This window comes from Uloborus diversus, chromosome 9 (assembly GCF_026930045.1).
Source record: "Uloborus diversus isolate 005 chromosome 9, Udiv.v.3.1, whole genome shotgun sequence".
NCBI classification, from domain to species: domain Eukaryota; kingdom Metazoa; phylum Arthropoda; class Arachnida; order Araneae; family Uloboridae; genus Uloborus; species Uloborus diversus.
In genome coordinates, this window is record NC_072739.1 from 4962452 (window position 1) to 4984610 (window position 22159).

At 31.6% G+C, this 22159-nt stretch overlaps 1 protein-coding gene across 1 annotated transcript in view; it reads left to right on the forward strand.

Annotated features, from left to right (window-relative positions):
- The window catches only part of LOC129229691 (folliculin-like), a 31689-nt gene extending 9788 nt beyond the window's left edge, over positions 1-21901 (forward strand). Inside the window, exons 5-11 of the mRNA XM_054864053.1 lie at positions 4530-4794; positions 5987-6144; positions 8797-8910; positions 10183-10411; positions 13311-13413; positions 17844-17946; positions 19779-21901. Coding sequence (XP_054720028.1) covers positions 4530-4794; positions 5987-6144; positions 8797-8910; positions 10183-10411; positions 13311-13413; positions 17844-17946; positions 19779-19880 — 1074 coding nt within the window. The 3' untranslated portion in view covers positions 19881-21901. The remainder of the gene's footprint in view (positions 1-4529; positions 4795-5986; positions 6145-8796; positions 8911-10182; positions 10412-13310; positions 13414-17843; positions 17947-19778) is intronic.
- Positions 21902-22159: the final 258 nt, after the last annotated feature.

Genomic DNA, 22159 nt, shown 5'->3' on the forward strand with positions numbered 1-22159 from the left:
CCACCTTCCACTGTTGAGTTGATAGGCCCTTGTTTGAAGCCTTTGAGAATCATAAACATTGGTTTAATACCCGCCATGTCGTAACACAGTTGAACTCGGCCCATTGTTCTCACAGATGTTTTGCCCAAAACAACTCCAAAACTCTACAAAACATCTGCAGGAAAATGGCGCAGAATTCAGCTGTGTTGCAACATGGGTAGTGCTTGACCAATGTTTATGATTTTTAAGACTTTAAAATGGACTGTGTACAACATACATTAAAGAACCATAACTTGCATAATGTTTAAAATAAATAGGGTATGCCCACTTTCAAACCACTACGTACATAAAGTACTGATTTGTGGTTATAAATGCTTAACAATACTTGTACGTTGCATCAAAGGAAAAATATCCAGGAACACAAAATCTAACCAAAATTCTTCATGTGTTAAAACAAGACACACTAATATTGATTTTTTTTCAGCCACATTGCCATTTTTATTATCCTTCTATACAAGAAAGCACACTGCACCCTCTATAAATTGAAGTAGAAGTTAGTAAAATAGAATTAGAATCGAACAATACTGTTAAACAATATTTTTAGCAATTACTCCTTATTTTTAGTTCTTATTGAAAAAATAACTTATCCTATTAATTTAAGTTTCTTTTCTCATTTAAAATTAAATAATCTAACATAATGGTTTAAAACTTTTCTTTTTCTGACCTAATTAAACTAAAAAGTTAAAAATGAAAAACATTTTTTGCCCATATTCCTCTAAAACAAAACAGGCATTATGATTTTATTCAGTTAAATTTGCTGCAAATTCTCACTAGAACTAATTTCAAAAATTTTAATGCCACGTTTGAGTTAGTAGATATTACACACTCATTTTTCACTAAAAAAAGTTCCTTTTCCATTTTGCAATGTCTTGGTAGTCAATTGTAGGCATCAGGAGAAATATGGGAATTACTAAATTCTGTTGATGCAGATAAATTAACAGCAGTTCCCCGCACGGCGATGCCCATGCTAAAAACTTAAAGGAAGTCCGTTGAATAAATTAAAATCTATGCCCCCCCCCTTCCTTTAGGTTTTGAATGTTATTTTCACTCTATGCTTGCTTAAGTTTTGCTGTTAAATTAATTTCTTAACTTTATCAAGAGTAACCTTTATAATGCCTATTAGTATTCATTTTCTTTGCGAAAATTATTAAAAACTAGTCCCACCAGCCAACCAATAACAAAGTCAGTATAATTAAAGTTAATAATAATTTTAAAAAAACCTTAAATAGTGTTACGTTAAAACTTAAAGCAGTAATAAGTATAAAGGATTTTTTGCCAATGTTAAACTAAAATATTTTTCCAGCAAAAAAGGCAAAGACCAACAAATATGCATAGGTAAGCCACATGTGACCTGGGGCAGTCGGTTGGATTACAATTAAAAATTCATGAAAATGGAAAATGTTATATTTTTTTACGAATTTTTAAAAAATTTTGAGTTAATGTTTTTTTTAATGCTCTAAGTCGGAAAAGTTGCGATTGGTGAAGGCTTGAGAAATTAAAAAGAAATATTGAAATAAATAATACATTCTGATTCAGGAACAAGCATGAAAAATCGAAAAAAATTGAGAATTTCAGCTTTTCTTTGTGATTAAAAAAAAGGTCTAATTTTTTTCTCCCATTTTCTTTTTAGTAATTATAGGAAAAACCCTTTAAAAACGCACCATATTACACATAAATGTTCATTTATTAAGTTATCTTCTAACCATGCAGAAGTCCCTTTCTTTACAGTAATTAGCCATTTTCAGATAATAGAAGATCATGAAATGTTTCTATCATCCAGTACACAAGTCTTATTGTTTTTAAGTGTGACTTGTTGAACCTAATTTATAATCAGGTTTTTTGGAAATTTGGGCATAAATTGATCTGGGTTTCAATGTTGCTCTTATGTAGCCCTCTTGATTTAAATTTGCAAACTTCGAGTTTGCATTTTTTTTTTCCGTCACCACCACTAGTTTTACGCATCTTTCAATGGCTTACGTCAGGGCTGTCCAACTGGCGGCCTGCCAACTTCTTATTCAGCTTATTTCTGTTTTCGACATTTATCGGTATCAAGAAACATCCGAGACTACCCTTCTTGGTCAAGCCGGTGTCCCCGAAGTTTCCTCTTGATCGCCCTTTTATACTCTTTTCATTGTTTTGAGAGAAAAAGGTACAGGACACCTGCAGGTCAAGGTCAAGCAATCCAAAACCTGCCTGCAATTGGTTGAAAATAAAGACCCCCCTTACTGATTCTACGGCCTTTGTTGATTTCAAAAAAGAAATTGAGAATTTGCTCTCGTCGCTTCCATGTTTGGGAGCACATATTTATTATGCGAAAGTGCTTCTTCGACAATGAACTTTATCATGAATCATCACAGGAGCTCTCTCTCTGACAGTTCATTGATAGACCTTCTTCTGCTGGCAACGAAAAACATTGAGGTTGGTTCTCCTGCCCTTGTAAAGAAGGCGGATCTGCCTCAATTTTCCAATTAACATTTAAGCAAATTGTTTTATAATCCTCCTGTTTCATTGTTTTATAATTAATTACCTCTTATACATTAAGAATTATTATTCATTGTTATTGTATAAGAGGTAAGAACTTATTGTTCAAATTTTTCAAACTGCGGCCCGCCAGGTGATCAGTGATCGGAATTCTGGCCCGTGGGCTCTTTGCAGTTGGACAGCCCTGGCTTACGTAATGGCAGGGGAATAATTTTACTTCCAAGTCGGGAGTAGTGCCGGTTTCTTTCACTGTCAGGTTAAACAACTTGTTTCAGGTAAGTATTCACAGGTTTGAACTATTTTGTAAACATGAATGGGACCGTTTGTGAAGTTTTTGCAGTTCTTTATTTCAAACCAGATTGGCCTGTAACAGTTCAAGCTGAAAGTAAAAATATCTTTTGACGCATCTGATATGGTCGTTACATTTACGTAAAGTTTAAGGACTCTATTTGCAAAAGTGAATCATCTGCAGTGTGAGAGTGGGGCGGGGTTAAGATTTGAGCAATCATTTGGAAAACTGCAAGCTTGTTGCTTGAGATATATACAAAAGATACCTTTGACCCTTACTCAAGCATTTTTTATTTACTTCTATAGGTGTACGGTCAATTACTTGAAAATCTAGTGCCGGCAGTTTTTCACAACCTCTGAGAGGTTCTCCTATTGGTCCAGAAAATGAACTTGGACTGGTTGTTTCACCATTAAAATGGTGAAAAATTGACGATAAGACAACTCGATGAAATGAAATGAACAAATAGCCCATTGTGCAATGGTCTTCCAACATAAATTTTGAATTGACGAACTGAGCCCCTTTTCCACCAGGTATAAATTTTAGTACCATCATAATCTATGATGTCTAAGTCGTATGGTGAAATTCGTTGTTCATTTAGATATGAAACAATGCTATTCACTATGTCTTTGTCTGGTCCGGAGTTTGGAGGCACGTGGCTTTGCTTGAAGTTCGCGGATTTAAATCAAGAGATGGCTACATAAGAGCAACATTGAAATCCAGATCAATTTTGCCCGAGTTTTCCAAAAAAAAAAAAAAAAATCTGATAAATTAGATTCAACAAGTCACACTTAAAACAATAGGACTTGAGTACTGGATCGTAGAAATTTTGCTAAATATTTGATAATCTTCTATTATCTGGAAATGGCTGAATGTTTTAAAGAATGGGAGTTATGCAATAATTAGAAGATACCTTCAAAATCCATAAAAGAAGTAATGTTTATGTATAATATAGTACTTTTAAAAGGCTTTTCCCTATAATGTTGGGGGGGGGGGGGAAAGAAAAAATGATAAGAACATTTTTTTACAAAAAACCACAATGAAAAGATGAAAGTCTCAGTTCTTTTCGATTTTTCAGGCTTGTTCTTGAATCAGGAGGCATTATTCAATTTCAATATTTCTTTTTGATTTCTCAAGGCTTCACCAATTGCAGCTATTTTGTCGTAGAGCATTGAAAAAACATTGAAGCATAATTTTTGAAAAGTCCATAAAAAACATAAAATTTTCCATTTTGCCAAATTTTCAGGTTCAATGCACGATTGGAAGATATTATCTGATTTGAATAATTTTAAAAAATATTTTTTAAGTCTTCACCAATCGCAACTTTTCCGTGCTATACAACTCCCAAAAGAAAATTTTGTTTTCTTCGCACCACCCTAATATATATACACACATTTTATAGGAATGAAATTTAAATGCAAACTACATTGCTATTAATTTAAAGTGAAGTCGAAAGAAAAAAAAATCATATGGCAGAAGAAAAAAAATAAAAGAAAAGAAAAAAAATCTTTTTCAATAGAAAAAAAAATCTTATGGCACGATTGCATTTCTAGTTTTAAAATAGTTGCATTAATTCCAAATTATTTCTAAGCAGTTTGTAATTTTTAACTTGTAAATTGGTAGATTTTTTTTTGTTATCTATACCATTTTCAGCATTATCTTAACAATGTATAATTTTGTGTTACATATTTTAAAAGTAAATAACTGCTTTCATTATGAACAGGTTTACTCCTCTGAACAATCTGAAGCCAATCTCAGGGCTGTTCGCTTGAACAGCGTGACCAGAATGACAATCGACACTTTTCGTAGAAGGCGGGGCAATATCAAAGCAAGGTCCTTGATTGATTTAACAAGTGACAAAGAAATATTTAAATACCTTCACTTGGGCTTCACCTGGATTTTACGGGTCGGTGCTATGAGAATAAGCGAAAGACTTGTTGAAAGCTTTCCCAATGAAGATACTTTTATAGACTTAGAAAGACAAGAAGGTAAGGAATTTGGAAGTCGAATTTAAACTTTCCTTCAACTTTTAATTAGTTGCATCCCCTTAAGTGGATATTCTAGTCTAGAGGATTGATTTTAAGGTGATTTTATGGGCGTAATAGAAAAAAAAAATAGTTGTTGTTTTCACTATCCATTTTATCAGTTTTTTATTGATACTTTAAAAGTATAAAAATGTATAATTGTTGAAAACAAATTCAAAATTGAAGTCTGTTAGAGGCTGGCAAAGTGAGGACTCTAAAAAAAGGGGGCTCTTCTGGTTGACATGATTTGAATCCTCTAGGTGATCTGAAATATAAAGTTAAGGTTAATTCTTATTAAACAAAGATGTAGAATTGTCTGGACCCAGCCGATTTGAAAATGAAAATTTTTGCACAAAATGGCATTGTTTTGAAAAAAGTTCATGTTTTGGTTCCTTTTTGAACTTGGGTGTTTTTTAAAAAATAATAAAAATCAAAAATTACAAAAACCCCTACATGGGGATAATTTTGATCGTACTAAGAAAGTCTGTACCAAATTTCAAGTAATCAGTGCATTAGGGCTTAAGATATCTTGTCAACCGTATTTAAAAAAACTAGTTTCGAGAAAAACGCGTTTGAAGTTTGCAGTCTCATTTCAGCAAAAGAATTTATTGTAACAAAAAAAAAAAAAAAACCATAACTCCAAAAATATTTTGAATTTCCATAAATCCTCTTAGAAACTTATTTTTAAAGGTTTGAACTTCAAGAATATGAAGGAGGGGAAAATTGATTTTTTTTGAATTTCTAGACTAGAATACTCCCTTAAACTGTTTTCAATCAGTCTGTCTTAATTTTGTGTATTAAGAGAGCTTTTCTTTTAAACAAAAGCTCAATTTTGTATTCTATCTTGTTTATTTTTCAAATTAATTATGATTAAGTTGTGAAAAATTCAATTTACTCCCTTTTTAAATATTTCTGTTGGAATGTTTACTCATGTACTAACAGTGTCAAATCACAGTCTGTTTATAACAAAAGTATGAGACTTTTTTTCTTATGAATATGATTAATTATTGTTAAAGTAGCAGAGAATTATATTAAATGTGTTTTACAAAATAAATATTTTTAACAAATGCAACAATTTTTTAGTTTGATTGTGTATTATCTTTTTAAAGCTACAATTTATCTAAAAAATTTACAATAATGTTTTCTCTTTACACAGAGACTGATGAAGGTTTTATTAAAATACATTTGACTAAGTCTGGAGAACAAAACACTCTGAACAAAGAACTATGTGATAAACTAAATAATACTCATATTTCTGAATGGGCAAATGGTGACGAATCTATTTATTTTGCTTCTCTCCGGGAAGTTTACCAGGTAACTGGCTTTAGTTATTAATGGTTTTCTAATTATTAGTGAAAATGTTTTGCATTAAAAAAAATCTAATGTTTGCTAAGAATAAGCAGTACTAAAACATTTTATTTCGGAACTTTCTTCAACGTTTTAAAATTTGAAAATGTATTTTATTCAAAAACATTAGAAACACCAATCAGGATGGGTCCTTGTATTTCATAGTAGAGTTTTTGGGACTTCTAAAAAAAATTTTTTTTTTTTTTTTTTTTTTTTTTGAGAAATCTTGTTTGCTCTAATTTGTCTCAGTTAAAATCATCAAATTAATTTTCTTTCACCTTTAATAACTCCAAGTGTGACCAATATTTAGAATTTCACAAAATACATTTATATTTCAGTTTAAAAGTAAGGAGATGTGTCCTTCCGTTTTAGTATTCAGTTTAATAATTGATTCTCAATTTTAGAATTGTTAAGCTGCAAAATGTGTACATCAAGAAGTAGTAACCCAGTTATAACATACATGTTATCAAAATAAGTTTTTAAGCTAATTATTGCTCTGAATAACAGAAAGAACAAAAATTTGCAAATTTAAGTCTTTTATTTCATTAAATTAACTATTGGTTGCAAGTGTTAATTCAGAGTATTTTATGCTTCAAAAACTTGGAAACTAATGAGTAAAACAAGGAAAGCTTTAAACAGCACAGAGAAGTGTGGAAAGACATATGCTTGGGTTCACCCAAATGTACAAAAAACAAAGTTACTGATGTCATTCAAACTGTAAAACAGCTCAGTCATTCCAGCGAGGACTGCAATTTCGTGCTTATTAGCACTCATCAGCCCGACTTAGGAAGTGACTGAGCTGGAGGTGGAAAACCTCTTAACTTTGCTAGAGTGCCAAGCAAACTGATAGCTAATATAGAATTAGCACTGACCAGATGAGTGACTGAAACAATGGTTCGGTTCAAATCAAAGATTGAAGGCAAAAGGCAGTGGTATTTTCAGTAACTTCATGTATTTCTGCCTTAGCCCTGGCTATAGGGCGGTAACTTACTGAAAATACCAAATTGCTATTTGGGATAGAAACCATGTGATAAGAAAAGATTAAGGAAGACATCAGTGTCATTAGACAGATTGATTCTCAAGTTTTAATTAACAAAATAGAGAAGAATTTTAGAAAAAGATAAAATTAATTTGAATTTTGACATCTGGAATTCAAATTATGTTTTTCGCAATCACAAGTGTGTGTATGAGGCGTATGTTTGTGTGTGTGTGCAGGCATGAGTGTGTGGGTATGTGTGTGTGTGAGTAGTTGTGTGTAGGATATGGGCGCAACCAGGAGACGGTTTTCGCTATAGCATACCTGCCAACCCTTCCGGATTTCCTGGAAGTTTTACGGATTTTTATGTCCTTTTCCATTTTTCCGGTTATGAGCAAAATCTTCCGGATTTTTCACGTTTTGTAGGAAAAATAATTATCTCGCCAATTTTGGCGCTAACGATGCTTTTGTGGAACGCGGCACCGCGTTTTAGGCCAAGTAGCCAAGGAAAGGTTGCCGTAAGAGAATGGCACGAGAAGAAGCGAGGCAAGATTATGACGTCACTGAGTGATACAGCGCATGACTTCATCGGGATCCAATCAAAGCAAGCGTCGCGGCGGGCAACTAGGGGCACAATTTCGGCGCCAATTATCTTCTCATTCTCTCAATTCGAGCTGTTTTTGCTTCGTTCTTTTTTTAAGATGAGTAACAAATGTTACTTCCAAACTTTTAAAGAAAGCAATTAAAGTAATATTTACTAAACGAAAGTAATTTCAATTGATATGAAATTCATAACTAATATATTGTTAAATGTAAAGAGGGTAGGTGTCCTGTTTGATTTTATTTTGCGTTAAAATCTTGTGGATAAAAATTAAAAAATCTTCCGGATTTTTTTTCTCGGAGGTTGGCAGGTATGCTATAGGAGCAGCATCGTGAGGGGCCGGTCGAAAGTGGTGCTGCAGAAGGAGGCGGGGGAAAAATAAAATCATAGGACGTCAAATGAGAACAATAAGCAATGTGATTACTCAAAAAAGGCAGATTGTAAACATTAAGTAGACGCCTTCCTCCTCATCAAAAAAAAGAAAAAACACTAGCGAGATGATGATGCCTTTTCAAGATTTGTAGCTTATTTTCTTTTTCTGAAATGAATGTCCAATATTCACTGTATAACAGTTGGCATATGGTGTTTTATAATTTTATCTTATTATGAGCATTGAATTATAGTTTGGATTGAAACTAGTTTTTAGTTCAAAATAAAATGTATTTGATGTCAGTAATTTATTTCTGATTTGAACTATACAGTCCATATTGCTGGTTGGCAGTGAATACCTAATTTTAAAAAAATGATGCATTTTCAAAGTTGTAATTTCCAATTACTGAGATAACAAATATACTGCTATGTGAAAAATATTTTTGGATTTTTTATTCTGGGTTCTAAACTTGTTAACTATCTCTTTTTAAATGCGCTGCTACTCTGCACTGAATGTCCTCCATATTCGCAATTTAAACTGTATTGAAGTATTTTTTTTATCAAAAGGAATTAATTGATTTTGTTCATCTTTTAAATATTTTCTTTATTAATTTTTATTTTTGTATTTTCTGTTTATATTTTTTGTTGTAATAATGCAATGATTATTTTCCAGATCCTCGGGAAAGAAAAATTCCATTGCCTTGCTTACCATACAATTATTGGAAACCAAATAATTATAAAATCCAATTATTTACATCTGATGAAATCAATGATTACTTGCTTAAAGGTATCTATTTTCTTCATTTAAAAATGTTTTAAATAAAACTCCATAAGTTTTGACTATAAAAGTCTCCATGTGAATAAATACTAGAAGTGGTACATTAAAAAAAAAAAAAAAACAGCATAAATATTTATACCTAATTTGTGTACCGCGTTTTGTTAAAAATACTTGAATGTTTAATTAATGTTTTATAGTGTGTATTTCATCTTATCCAGCACATTGAAAAACTTTCTTGTAATATAGTTCATGCATTGTTCTTTTTTTTTTTCTTCAACTGCTGCAGATGCAAAAATAAACTTAAAATAGAATGTATTTGAATTAAAAACTTGCTCAACAAAAAAAGAGCTGAATAAATAAATAAAGTAATATCAATAACTAGCCACCTGCGGCGACCAGCTGGTTCGCCTTTTTACGCCATTACCCTTTCTATGCAAGCAAATTTATTGCTAAAATTTCCCAAAATTATGAACAATCACCATTACTATTATGGTAATAAATTGTTAGCAATGTATTAGTATCATTATTGTGAATACTATTTAAATGAACAAGGGATTGTTGCAAACTCTATATGATTTTGAACTTATATTTGCACTTGAGTCATGGCTACAACTAGTTGTTGCTTTTGTATAAATGTCAAAAAATATGTTCAAAAGCAGTTTTGGTGTTTAAAAATAAATTTTTTGAATTTAATTTTCACAACCTAATGAATATTAAATTCTTACTTTGTAAAATAATTTCCTATCTAGAAGTTTCTTAAGCCACTGTGCTCCAAAAGAAAAGGGATTTGATATCTTCATATTTACTAGTTGGAATGACAAGTACTGTAAATGCACTTATTTTTGCGATGTTTAACTTTTATGAATTTCAGGAGCCTGTCCTTGTCATGAAGATAGCCTCATGAAATATTTTTTCATAGTAAGTTTTTCAACTATCAGTTCTGTTCATTTTAAATTCGTGAAATTTTCAGCTCACAAAATCATCTATATTTTCATTTTGGCAAAAATTACGGCTATCGAAAATAAGTGCTTTTACAGTAAGCCATTTTTTTAGGATTTTTAATACAGTGGCTGCCGCTTATATGAATCACGTTTGTTCTAAGTTTTGATTCCATAAAGCGGCTGATTCAATGAAGCGGCTAATTTAATAAAGGTGGATTGTGTTTTGTTTTTGACGGTTTGATTCATTAAAGTGGTTGATTCAATTAACCGGAGTCCACTGTACTGTATATCTGTCAATATATAGTTCATTTATAAAACACACTATGATGTATTTTCATAGGATTTGCTTCCTCAAGGTTGCTATCATCCAATACACTACTCAGCTACTTATGAAGATTCCTGGAAATGTAATTTTCTCGGTATTTCACTAAATACAGAAATACCTGATCATGTAACTTCTTCTGAGTTGCACATTCAGGTCAAAATAATGAGCAAAAATGAAGAACCAGCTAATAGCCTTGAAGATTTTGATATTAGGTTCTACACTACTGCTACTCTCCCTGAAAAAAGTAAGCTAGCAGTTACTAACAATTGTAATTTTATTTTATTTAAATTTTTTAATTAAATACATCTCTAAAAGAATAGTGACACAAATCACGAATGGTTGTTATTTTTTGGAACATTATGAATGCAACTGAAGCAAAAGTTACATAAATCTGTCTCTTAACTTAATACTTTTTCAAAAAAATTTTTTTCCCCCTTCCGAAACTGTCTGTTTTTTAGTTGTGACAGGGTTCTCTTGCTTTAAAAAATCTGAAATTAAAAATAATGTAGATTATATCTCGAATTAAACATCTCAAAGACTTCTGTTTTATTTGTTGCATTCAGTTTGTTCCTTGCTGTGTTACTAATAAATTTAGGTACTTTTTTATTAAAAGTATGCCCCTTGGCTCATTTTTTTTCTTTAGCGATTTTAATTTGTTGATCGTTATTGTGAACTAAAAATTTTGTAGCCGGCGACATTCAAAAACTTCAATTTATAAATTCTTGGTTTACCATTTTGGTTACTTTTAGATTTCACAAATCGCTTTAAGCAATTTTTCTCTTGTCACAAAGGTAAAAAGTAAACAAGTCGCTAAAAGTTTGATGGAAAAGTACCTAAATTTGTTGCACACTCAAAAATTACCACTACTTTTTCAATCTACACTCGTTACTCAACTTTAACTTATTAAATTGCACAGTTTTAACGGAAATTTTTATCATGATGTCTCTAATGTTGTGTTTCAATTTTACTCAATAGAAAATCCAAATGAATGGTTTAAAATCTTTTATGCCTGTTTTGTTTCCTATTCTTACTAATATGAGAACTTCTCATTCCTTTCTTTTTTTCCTCAAAAACTTGAGAACTAAAATTCATTTTTGAATCACAGTACCTGGTTATCTATATATATAAAAATGAATGTTTGTCTGTATGTCATCCATGAACTCAAAAACTACCTGGCAGATTTGGCTGAAACTTTCACCGTTTGTTATTTTTGGGGTACTGGGAATGTTTATAGACCAGTTTGAAAAAAATCCGATCGATAGTTCCTTTTTTATTCCAATTTAAGTCACAATCCATTGGATAAATACGAATAAAATTATCGGCTGCAGAAATTAATTCGCGTGAAAGATCTCATTGATAAGAAGTTAGCTGTTGCAATTCTTCTTGAGTTTGAACTAATAAATTCTTTCTTTATTGTTTTATGGCTTTTCATACAACGGGGGGATTTAAAACTTTTTCTATTTGATATTTTTAGCGATTGATTGATCTCGCAAACTGCGTGAGTACAAAATTTGAGTATAGTCACGGCTTCACTTGATACCTGGACCGATTATTATGAAAATTGCTATATATATGTATTTTTCCACGGAGAAGGTGCATAATATGCTCATTGAAGCCACTCGCCACCAGGTGGCACCGCAGAGTAGCAACTTCTGCCCCGTTCAACCGATTGTCATGAAAATCAGTATAATGATGTATTTTTTTGTTGGCATAGCAACGCGCGTCAGGTACAGCTAGTAAAAATATAAAACTACTCAATTGTGGTCTAAATTTTATTTTTAGTATTGGTTTGTCAGAATGTGTATATAGTGTTGCTCTGGTGAGTTCAGCTATGACCTTGACAAAGATAACCTGTTTTTGGTGAGTTTAGTGAAAAAGGAGGTGTTGTTGCTGCAGATTTGAGAAGGAATATTTTTGCAAAATTACTTCAAAAGTAACCCTATTTGATTTAGCGACAATAACTCTTCCCCATTACCCGAGAAAGAGGTAAACGTTGTCAATGTCATAGCTCAACTTACCAGAGCTGCACTATATTTTAAAAACGTTAATGCCAAAATCACAATGCTCTGCCTCAAGATTGGAAAGTGCAAGATGTAAAATATAAATTCTGACTCTGTTCTTTTGGTCCTACAGAATAGATCCAGTGTTTTTATCTTTATTTATAGGCATTTTTCCTTTCATTTTAAAAATTTTTCATGTGTGTGTATAAATATGCATATACTCATTCCTTTTCTTTTAGTTTAATGATTATTTTTCTTTCTAACATTTTGTGGATCAGTCATGTATTAATTGGTATACCATGATGAACTTTGTGCCCAAAATATTCAGTCACGGCTATGAACCTTCAGAGCTAAAGAAAATTTCAAAGATCGGAGGTGGCATAAAAGTTACAACTGTACAAAACTTGTTGAATCTTGTGAATTGGGGCATAACCAGTCGGGAGGAGAATTAGGGAGGTATCCCTCCCCAAAACTCAGAAGTTTTTGTTTTTTGATGATAGAAAAACACAAAAAATACGGTCTGACCAGAAGAAATACGGAATTTGTCAATCAGCCAAGTTGTATGATTTCATCTGAATGAATCTAGTGGGGGAGAAAGGAAAATATATCAGAGTGGGGGATTGGATGCATGTGTTTTATAATCTCACTAGGACCTTATTAATTTATTGCATAAAATGAGGGGAAACAAAAACAGTTTCGTCAGAAACAACAGAAAGAAAATAACTTTTTTCATTTTGTCCGAAAATGTAAAAAAGCAAGATGGTAAGTTCAAAATTATGTTCTAAAAAAATAAGTCCAATAATTTTTGTTGTGGGAATGTAGTTCGAATATAGTTTAGATTTAAAAAAATGTTGCTCTGAACAAATTGTAGTTTTTACAAAACGGCATCTAAAGAATTAAGAGGCAAAAGCACACATCTGTAACAAACTACCACCCCTATAAACTAATAGATGCATCCAATTCTGCCTATAAACCAGATGTTGCCTTTCCATATCATTGGTGGTCAGACTATCCCCTTTCGAATTTTATTTCTAGTTATGGCACTGCTGGACAAAATATACCCACCCGCACTGTGTTAAAAAAAACAAAAAGTAATATTTTAGCTTAGAATATTTTTTATAATGTTTCCCTCTTACTTTTTAGCTCCACAGGTACTATGTGATATGGAAAGAGCAATCGCTGATGCTTCTTTTTCGTCTACTGCTCTTGATAGCTTCTTGTTCAGCACAAAAGAGATATGGATGAAGTAAGTTGATATATTTCTATATATCGGACTTCCTGACAAGCTTTAGTGATTCTTTCTGTTCTATGAAATCAACCCAAGTATTTATTCAGAGTTGTATTTTGGCATTACTTTATGCAGGGGTGCCCCCCCCCCCAAGAGGAAAGCCGCACCCCCTTAATCTGTTGGATATATTTAGATGTTATAGAGTTAATAGCCTACAGCTAAGCTGAAAATTAGGCAACTCATTTCCAACTGAATTTTGAGGGAGTGGTCTGCCCAAAGAAAATAAAACATGAATCACTTTTTAACATTGAAAACATTTATTTAACATATATTATAAAATAGTTACATTACAATAGTTCAGTCCTCAAAAAATATTAAATTATGCTAGGTCAAAAAGGATCTTACAGTAAGTCCATGCAGATGTCAAAAGTTCTGTCGGCGTTCCACAGTGAATTCTCCACAGGTAGAAGGACGGCATCGCAAGTTCACCATAATTGCACGCAGGTCAGTTCATACCTCAGGAGTCAAATTCACCATATCCAGGAAAATATCGAAGATGGACTCGATCCTTTTCTTTGCTTTGAAGACCAAACAACCCACTTAAATTGGACTATAACTTTTCATTTTTATGAACGCCATAACAGCACGCGCTTCCAAAACTGAGGACATCAATGACGAATCATTCAGAAAAAATCAGACCTCACCTGAGAGGCCAGTAGCAAAAACTTATGAGGACATGGACGAACACATACACAAACAACACAAAACGAGAAGACAAGTGAGAGAGATCGAGCTATGGCTGGTCTGCGTATTTATGGCCAGATCCGACCGTGCTCGTAACAATGTGACGTTACCTTATTTGCATATTGCAAGAACAGCTCAACCCAGGAAAACACAGCTTGCAGGTTGCACAACTCTTATTTAATTCGACGTTCAGCACCCAACACCTCAACATGGTTATCTCATGTGATCGACATGTGCTTTGTCGGAAGTTCACCGACTTCTGCCGAATGGCGGCAACCAATCATAGCGTGCCACGAATTTTTCCGAACACTTCCGATTCAAACTCAAACATTTGAGTGTCAGTGGCAGGTGGATGGGATTTCCCGTGCAAGGTTTTTCCCGGAATGGCAAAAGGTAAGTTAAATCTTTTTTTTTTTTTTTTTAAAACAATATTGGTGAAATCCTTCAAGAAACAAAAATAAAGGCATTGAGCCCAACTCCCTATAAGTCCATAAAAAGGGGAAAATACACCTCATAACAACCCCTTCTAAAAATTTCACTGGCACAGTCTGCACCCCCCCCCCCTCTATGTGGGCACCCCTGCTTTAAGCAAAAAGAGCAAAAATTGAACCAAAATTTAGATATTAGAAGGATGATCAAAGAATGCTCATATTGTGATGCACCAAGGTAGATGGTTGGCTAGTGAAAGCAAGCTGGTGCTGCCTAGTCAAAGAAATAATGATAAAAGCTGAATGCATTAGGATCATTTCAAGGTAATTTAGACATTTATGTAGAGTCCACAATGTTACCATTTTTTTTGCCATAACTTTTTAATTTATTGTCTGATTTACATATTATTTTATTTTGAGCTTTCCTACCAACACACCAACTCAAATTAAAATAATTTTCAAATCAAATTGTAAATTAAAAATTTATTGCAAAACGAGCTGATGTGTGCATCACATGACTTCCTTTTACTCCAATTTAATGTCATTTCCCCATTACTGGCAACTTTAATGTGATTCAACAGTTTACCTTCTAAATATCACCAACAGTGGCCAAGTTGAAACAGATTTAAAAAAAAAAAAAAAAAAAAATCGCCAAATTTGTCACCAAGTTGGCGACAAAACTTGGCGATCAAAAGACTGGCGATATATCACCAAGTGTTTACCAAATTATAACACCACTTAAGTTTGCATCGATATTAACAATGATTTCCCCCCAAAAAGGTGCAAAAGACCCCCTTAGGAACATCCGAAAGCAACCAAAAGGGGAGGTGCACAACTAGACCCCACTACGAGTCTATGTACCAAATTTCAACTTTCTAGGACATACCATTTTTGAGTTATGCGAGATACATACGCACATACACACATACGCACATACATACAGACGTCACGAGAAAAGTCGTTGTAATTACCTCGGTGATGGTCAAAATGGATATTTCGCGTGTCTATACATTCTTAGGCACTTTTCCGCATGTGGTCGAATCGAAAAAAAAACTCAACATTCATTTGGGGGTGAGCAAAATGGAAATTAAGGGCGATTTTTGAGTGAAAATTTTTTCGCGAATACAATACTTCCTTTTTTGTAAAAGGAAGTAAAAAGATCACGTTACGGACTCTACATAAATGTGAAAAATACTATGAAAAGACCCAGTAATGTAGTAGTATAACTTCAATTTAACGATTGTCAAGGGACTGGAAAAAGTATTCTGTATCATTAAATAGAGGAACATAGACCTTTAATGCAATCAAATGCGGACCAATGAAACGTATCATTATTGAGGAAATCTCGTATCATTAAATCCAAGTTATACTGTACGTTAAAATAATTTTTTAAATTGATTGTTTTCAAATTAAATTTGAACCAGAATGAAAGTCAATAGCTTGATAACAAAATTAAAATAGCACTCTTTAAATCAAAAGAATAGTTTATTATTTAGACTCATCGGAGAGTTAGTGCAAATTAAACGAAGTTACTTGCTAATTATTAGACCAAAACCAAGAAACTTCTTAGCTTATTTCATTTCCCGTCTGATAGATGATGAGCAGAATAAATAAATTTGTTTTGAAAAGGTTCAGAACTAAGCTGTGTACCTTAAAGGAGATATGCAGCATTTTGGGAATAACTTGGGATCAATAAGTGCTCTTTATAGACTCGTTTTAATTGTTGCATTTTAAATTACTACCGTCGTACCTCCATATATCAAAGTAGCAAATTGCCGGAAAAAAATTCGATATATAGAAATTTCAATATATTTAAACGATCTTATTTTATCATAAAAGTATCCTAAAACATTTAAATAAAAGTTAATTTTCATGTATGAAACCCAATTTTTAATTTATGCAAGCATCGGATTAAATGAAAGTTAATGATTAAAAAATTAACAGAAATTACAATTTTACGCCAACATACATCTATATTCTTCGGCAATTTAACTTGATTGCAACATTAGGGGATTTTCGTTTTAACAATGTGATTGAGAGAAAAGTAAAAAATCACTCTACTTGGATGATTTTTACTGAAGCTAAGAAGACTAGGAATGATAATCAACAGACAAAAAGGATAAATTGAAACTGGTTTTACAGCGTTACTGGTTACAACTAAGATTTGAAATAAACTTGAGGGAATGTAAGAACTTCAGAACAGAACAACGACTTAACTACACACCTTTCAACCACAGATTCCTTATGAGTTCTGTAACAACCTTTAGTGAACATAATTTTTTCCTCTAACCTTCATTTTTCACGAGACAAACAGTCTAAAGTGGGAAAAAAACCTACGAATGTCTCGAAAAAAATGTCGATATGTATAGAGATTCTTTCGATATATAGAAACAATTTTTCTATATAATGACCATAGAAATATGCTGGGATTTTGATGTATAGAAAATTTCGATATGTGGAAGTTCGATATATGGAGGTTCGACTGTATTTTTGTATATAAGAGAAATGATTTTAATGAATTTAAAAGGAATAATAGAGCTGGGGTATCAAAGAACAAGTTTTTCAAAGAACATTGATCAAATTTGTAAATTCTATGAAACACCGTTTTTACGTTTCTAATACTTATACGTTTTTTAAATTGGCCCCTGCAGAGTCTAATACCTAAACGTATACCTATTATACGTTTTTTCTTTTATGGGCTATTTTAAATTGGTTGCTTCAAAAACGTATAAACGGTGTTCACTGTATATTGTTGGAATTTTCATGCATTATTCCGAAATAAATGGTTTTAATTTGGAAATAGTAAGCATCCAAGAAATAGTTCATGAGTACCCTCATAGAATCATAGAAACTGGGAAAATATTGCACTTATTAATGCAAAAACAAATATTTTATTTATTGGATGTAACTCTTATGAACAAAGATTATAGAACACCCATTTTGTAGTTTTGCATAGTAATGTTAAAATTTGTGTGAAAGTATCTGAATTTTTACTTATTAACCTGTTTCAGCAATCCAAATCAGCTTTATATTTTTATTGTACCACTTGTATTAGCCACATATGATGGGGTGTTTGACCTCTTGTCAGTTCTCAAAGGAGGTGGCAAACCAAAAAGATTGAGAACCCCTGCTTTACTGAACACTGGTTAAGAAATGCTGTGCTCTTTGTGATAGTACTTATCTCTTTTTTATGAATTTCAAAAAGTTTACAGTAGTTCTTAAGTTAAAAGTATTGAAAAATTGTATTGTTTTTAAATACTGTTATTCTGTTTTTAGCAAAGTGAAAGTTCTCTTCGCCTTTTCTCGTGGTGGACAGCATGGACCAGATGAGACAAACAAATTATTGACAGTTCTTGGAGCACAGGAACATGATAAACTGGTAACAATTTGTGATTCTCTGTCTTTTTTACTTTACAATATGTTTGTGCAAAAACCAGGTGCGTTACTTTTTATGCAGAAATGTAGATGTTCTCTCTTTAAAAAAAAAAAGAGAGAAATAATCTTTTTATATTTAGATATAATGAGCAATATTCAATATACTTTTGAGCAAATTAAAGGGAATGAAAAATATTGTTGCTGAGTAGTTCCTACTTCTAAAATTGAACAGCTTTTCCCGAATCTCCCCATTGTCCTATATTGAAATGAAATCATTTTGAAATTTCCAACAAAGTATGGCTGCTTTAAAAGTTATTTTTTAATTTCAAGTGGATTGCAAAGTTCCAAAATAGTCCTAGGGTAATACTCGGTAGAGCTTAATTACATTTCCAAACTTAAATCCTAGACTAAAGTGTTGCATACAGCTAATGTTAGTGCTAATCATATTGAGAAAGAGCACTAAATATCTTCTCTTTCTATAATATTGTGGAGTTCATGCTCATTTTCGTTTAATGTTACAATTATTTTAACTGTATCTTTTGTTTTCATGCCCAGTAGCAGAATTGTTTTTGAGCAATCTGGCTACTCAGATCAAAAATTTAAAAAAACGTTTGCAATAAAAATCAAAGTTAGATTAATCATTAAATTGAACTAGCATCGAGAAATGCTTAAGATGAGATGCTAATACAATTATATTACCTGTGAGTTATATCCCAGAAAATACAATAGAATATTCATTAGCTGAAATTTAAAGATTCCGACCCCCCCCCCCTCCCCTTCAAAATATTTTAATTTTTTCTCACCAACTAAGAAATAGTCTGCAGAAATTCTCAAGAATCTGCCACTCACGTCACACAATTTCTGCTACTGGCATTTCAAAAAACACTTTGCTCATATTTCTTACTGCATATATAATTCATTTTTTGCTGTTTTTGTGTATGATATTTGGTATAAATGGTATTTATGATATTTGGTATAAATGATTTATATATTATAAATGATATATAAATATATTATAAATGATTTATAAATATATTATAAATAATTTATATGATATTTGGTATAAATGAAAAGATATACCAAAATTTATGCAGTACGATAACTTTTAAAAACCTGGAGTAATCAACTTTAAAACATTTGAAAAAAAAAAAAAAAAAAAGAACAACATTAAAATTTAACACTTTGAAGTCTGCCCGAGTGTCACTCGGGGTGACCTTTTTTGGTGAAGTTAACTAAGCCTGAGATTCTCTCGGGGTCAATTTTTTATTCTCTTAGCTATAAAAGTACAAGTTATATACGTTTCTAGCCTTTTTAGATAATTTCTACGAACCTTTTACTTTAAAAAAAATGTAGATGGCAGCACCAAGCAGAAATAACTATATTAAACGTGATAGAATTGGGGTTGAAATTCAGGTTTGTGATTTGAAATGTACCATACAAAAGCAAATTTCATTAAATATTGTTTATTTACAAATAAAACATTTTCAGATACTTGTTCAAGATTTAGGTAAGTTTTTAATTTAGTCTATGTAAACTTTTATGGTTAAAAATGTCCGATAATTTCTTACTAAAAATCGATTCTTATTTCATTCAAATAATTCCTTCGCAACCAAAGAAAATATCTTAAAGCATGTAATACAATAAAAATCACCAAAATACGCAACTTCCAAGTATTTTTTAAAAACTCATCCAAAGCACCAAAAAAACCAGTCTGGAATGAGATATGCGGTCGATTCAACAATTTTTAACCGAGTTTTTTTTTTCTTTTTCTACAACAAACTCAATTTTTCCTTATTTTTGAATTATTATTATTATTATTATTATTATTATTCATAGGTTCTGAAGTTTTGGATGACAGGCTTGAGTACCCAGTATAAAACAAGAATCTTATCATCATCTGTACAACAAGGTATACATGGGAATACAAGAAACAAGTGATGAACATTGCTCATGGTTCAACAGAAAGGATTTTAACTAGAGTTCTAATAAAGAACACTGCCTCAAACAGTTTGCATCTCATTGCAATTTTTCATTTTTTAATTAAAAGGTTTATAAGTACTTGTATTTAAAATAATTTTCGAATGTGTTGCCACTTGCTTTTACCTTATGGAGTAATGATTGAAATCTATTTTTGAAATGTATGTATAGAGATAAATTATATATATCCCCATATTTATATAAGTCCATAACAAATATACATTATTCATAAAAGTTTGTACAAAAGCATGTTACTTTATGTTCTGTTAAAATATTGTCCAATTACATTTTTTTTAAAAATATGTTATACATATATTTCTTTTCTTTTTGTGGTGAAAAATATTGTAGCAAAATTGTTGTTAAAAAGTAGAAATTGGCATATCACAAATCATAGCTTATATACTACTAAGATCACACTAAGTTTTTTTTTTTTAGCTTCATTATTGTAAGCTCACACAGTAACTGCTACAGGGGCGAAAGCTGAAAAAATTCTACTCAAGACTGAAATGTTTCTAATAAAAAAGGCACATATCCCAAAATCTATTTTAAAGTTCAAGTAAACAAAGGATATCTTTATACTTGAGTTATTAAGATTGCTAAGAAATAAAATAAATTATTTTGTTAAATTTAAGAATAATCTACTGTTCATCATAAAGTGAGTAGCAGTTTTCTCTTGCGAATTAACTAGAAAAGTTAGTTTATCTGAATTCTGAGATATAGTTCATTCACAGATAATTTGGCACTTATTAAAATTTATCTTGTTCTGTCTTACTCTGTTTCAAAACAACTTTTAGCACTAGAATTGCGGAAGGGGTCATTTTGACCCCAAGCAAATTTCTTTTTGCTAACTGATTCCTATGTATTTTCATAAAAAGCTTAATACTTCCTTGACTTTTCCAAAATCTTCATGCTGTGTAATAGTATACAGTTTTCAAGAAAATGGTATTTTTTTTTAAATTCTCAACTAAAGAGTTATATTTAATAGTGTTGGTAGTTGTCATTTTGACCACTTTTAAGGAAAAAACATACTTATTGATGCTGAAACAGAGCAGAAACTCAAAACTTCCTGTTGGAGCACTATATTTTAGTCAACTCTCCATAACTTGAACTCCAAAGGGAGCGGCTAAAACGTTCGAGTTATGGGAAGTTTCCACAACAATTTCAAGAGTTTGAGACTTGATGAAAACTTCGAGATAAAGAAATATTCGAGAATAAACTAAATTCGAGTTATAGTTATCAAGATTCGACTGTATGTTGCTAACTATGCAAATTCCTTTCGAGAGGGTCAAAATGACCCGCACCGTAATATTAGGTATACAAAGACTGCCATAATTCTAGAGTTGAAAGGACTGAAATCCATCAAAAGAAAGATTTGTCTTTCATCAATCCTCCAGAAGTTGGATTTGCTTATCTGTAGATTCTGTCAAGGTTATATGTGCTCTAAACTGAAACATAGTAAAATTATCAATATGGCAAACTCATTTTTTTTCTGCTTTATGCATTTATATTTATCATTTTCAATCCACTGGTAGTTGTAGGTCTTCTCTTGCTTAATGTCTGCTGCTTTTTGTCTCTATTGCTAGTAACTAAAACACTCAGAAATGTGTTGATAGAAAATATCATCAATGGGTCATGCAATACCCATGCTAAATGAAATTAAAATTCTAAAAATGCCTTGTCTGCTTTGTAAAAATAAATTCAAATTCTAATATAAAAACTTTTATTTCATAGATTAATATGTTTTCTTAGTAATTTAATATATCTATGAATTAAGTTTGTCAGGGTTTATATTTTTTATATAGAGGCACAACCCCTTTAGGAGCACCTTTAATTTAATCACCAAAAAGAAGTGCCTAAAAAGGTAGTTTTATGGTTTTTCTTTTCTACTGGAATGTAAATCTTATATAAAAAATTTGATACAATAATTATTTATTATGTAAATATTTCTTACATGCTGCATTAGTGAATGTTTTATGTGTAAATATATATGTTTTGAAATGTGTGAAAATAAAATATAGAACTTATTTTACATTGTTTTGGACATGTTCATTGTTTATTGACCATTAATGTATCACTTTAAAATTTTGCTTTTGATACTTTTTTTTCCTTGAAATACTTGAAACATCAAGTGGAAATAGCAATTTTAAGTTTTGAGAAACTATGTATCCATAATACATTCAGTTAAAATTGTTAATTATTAGAAACTAGAAAGTCCTCCCGTCAAGATATGACAGGTGAAA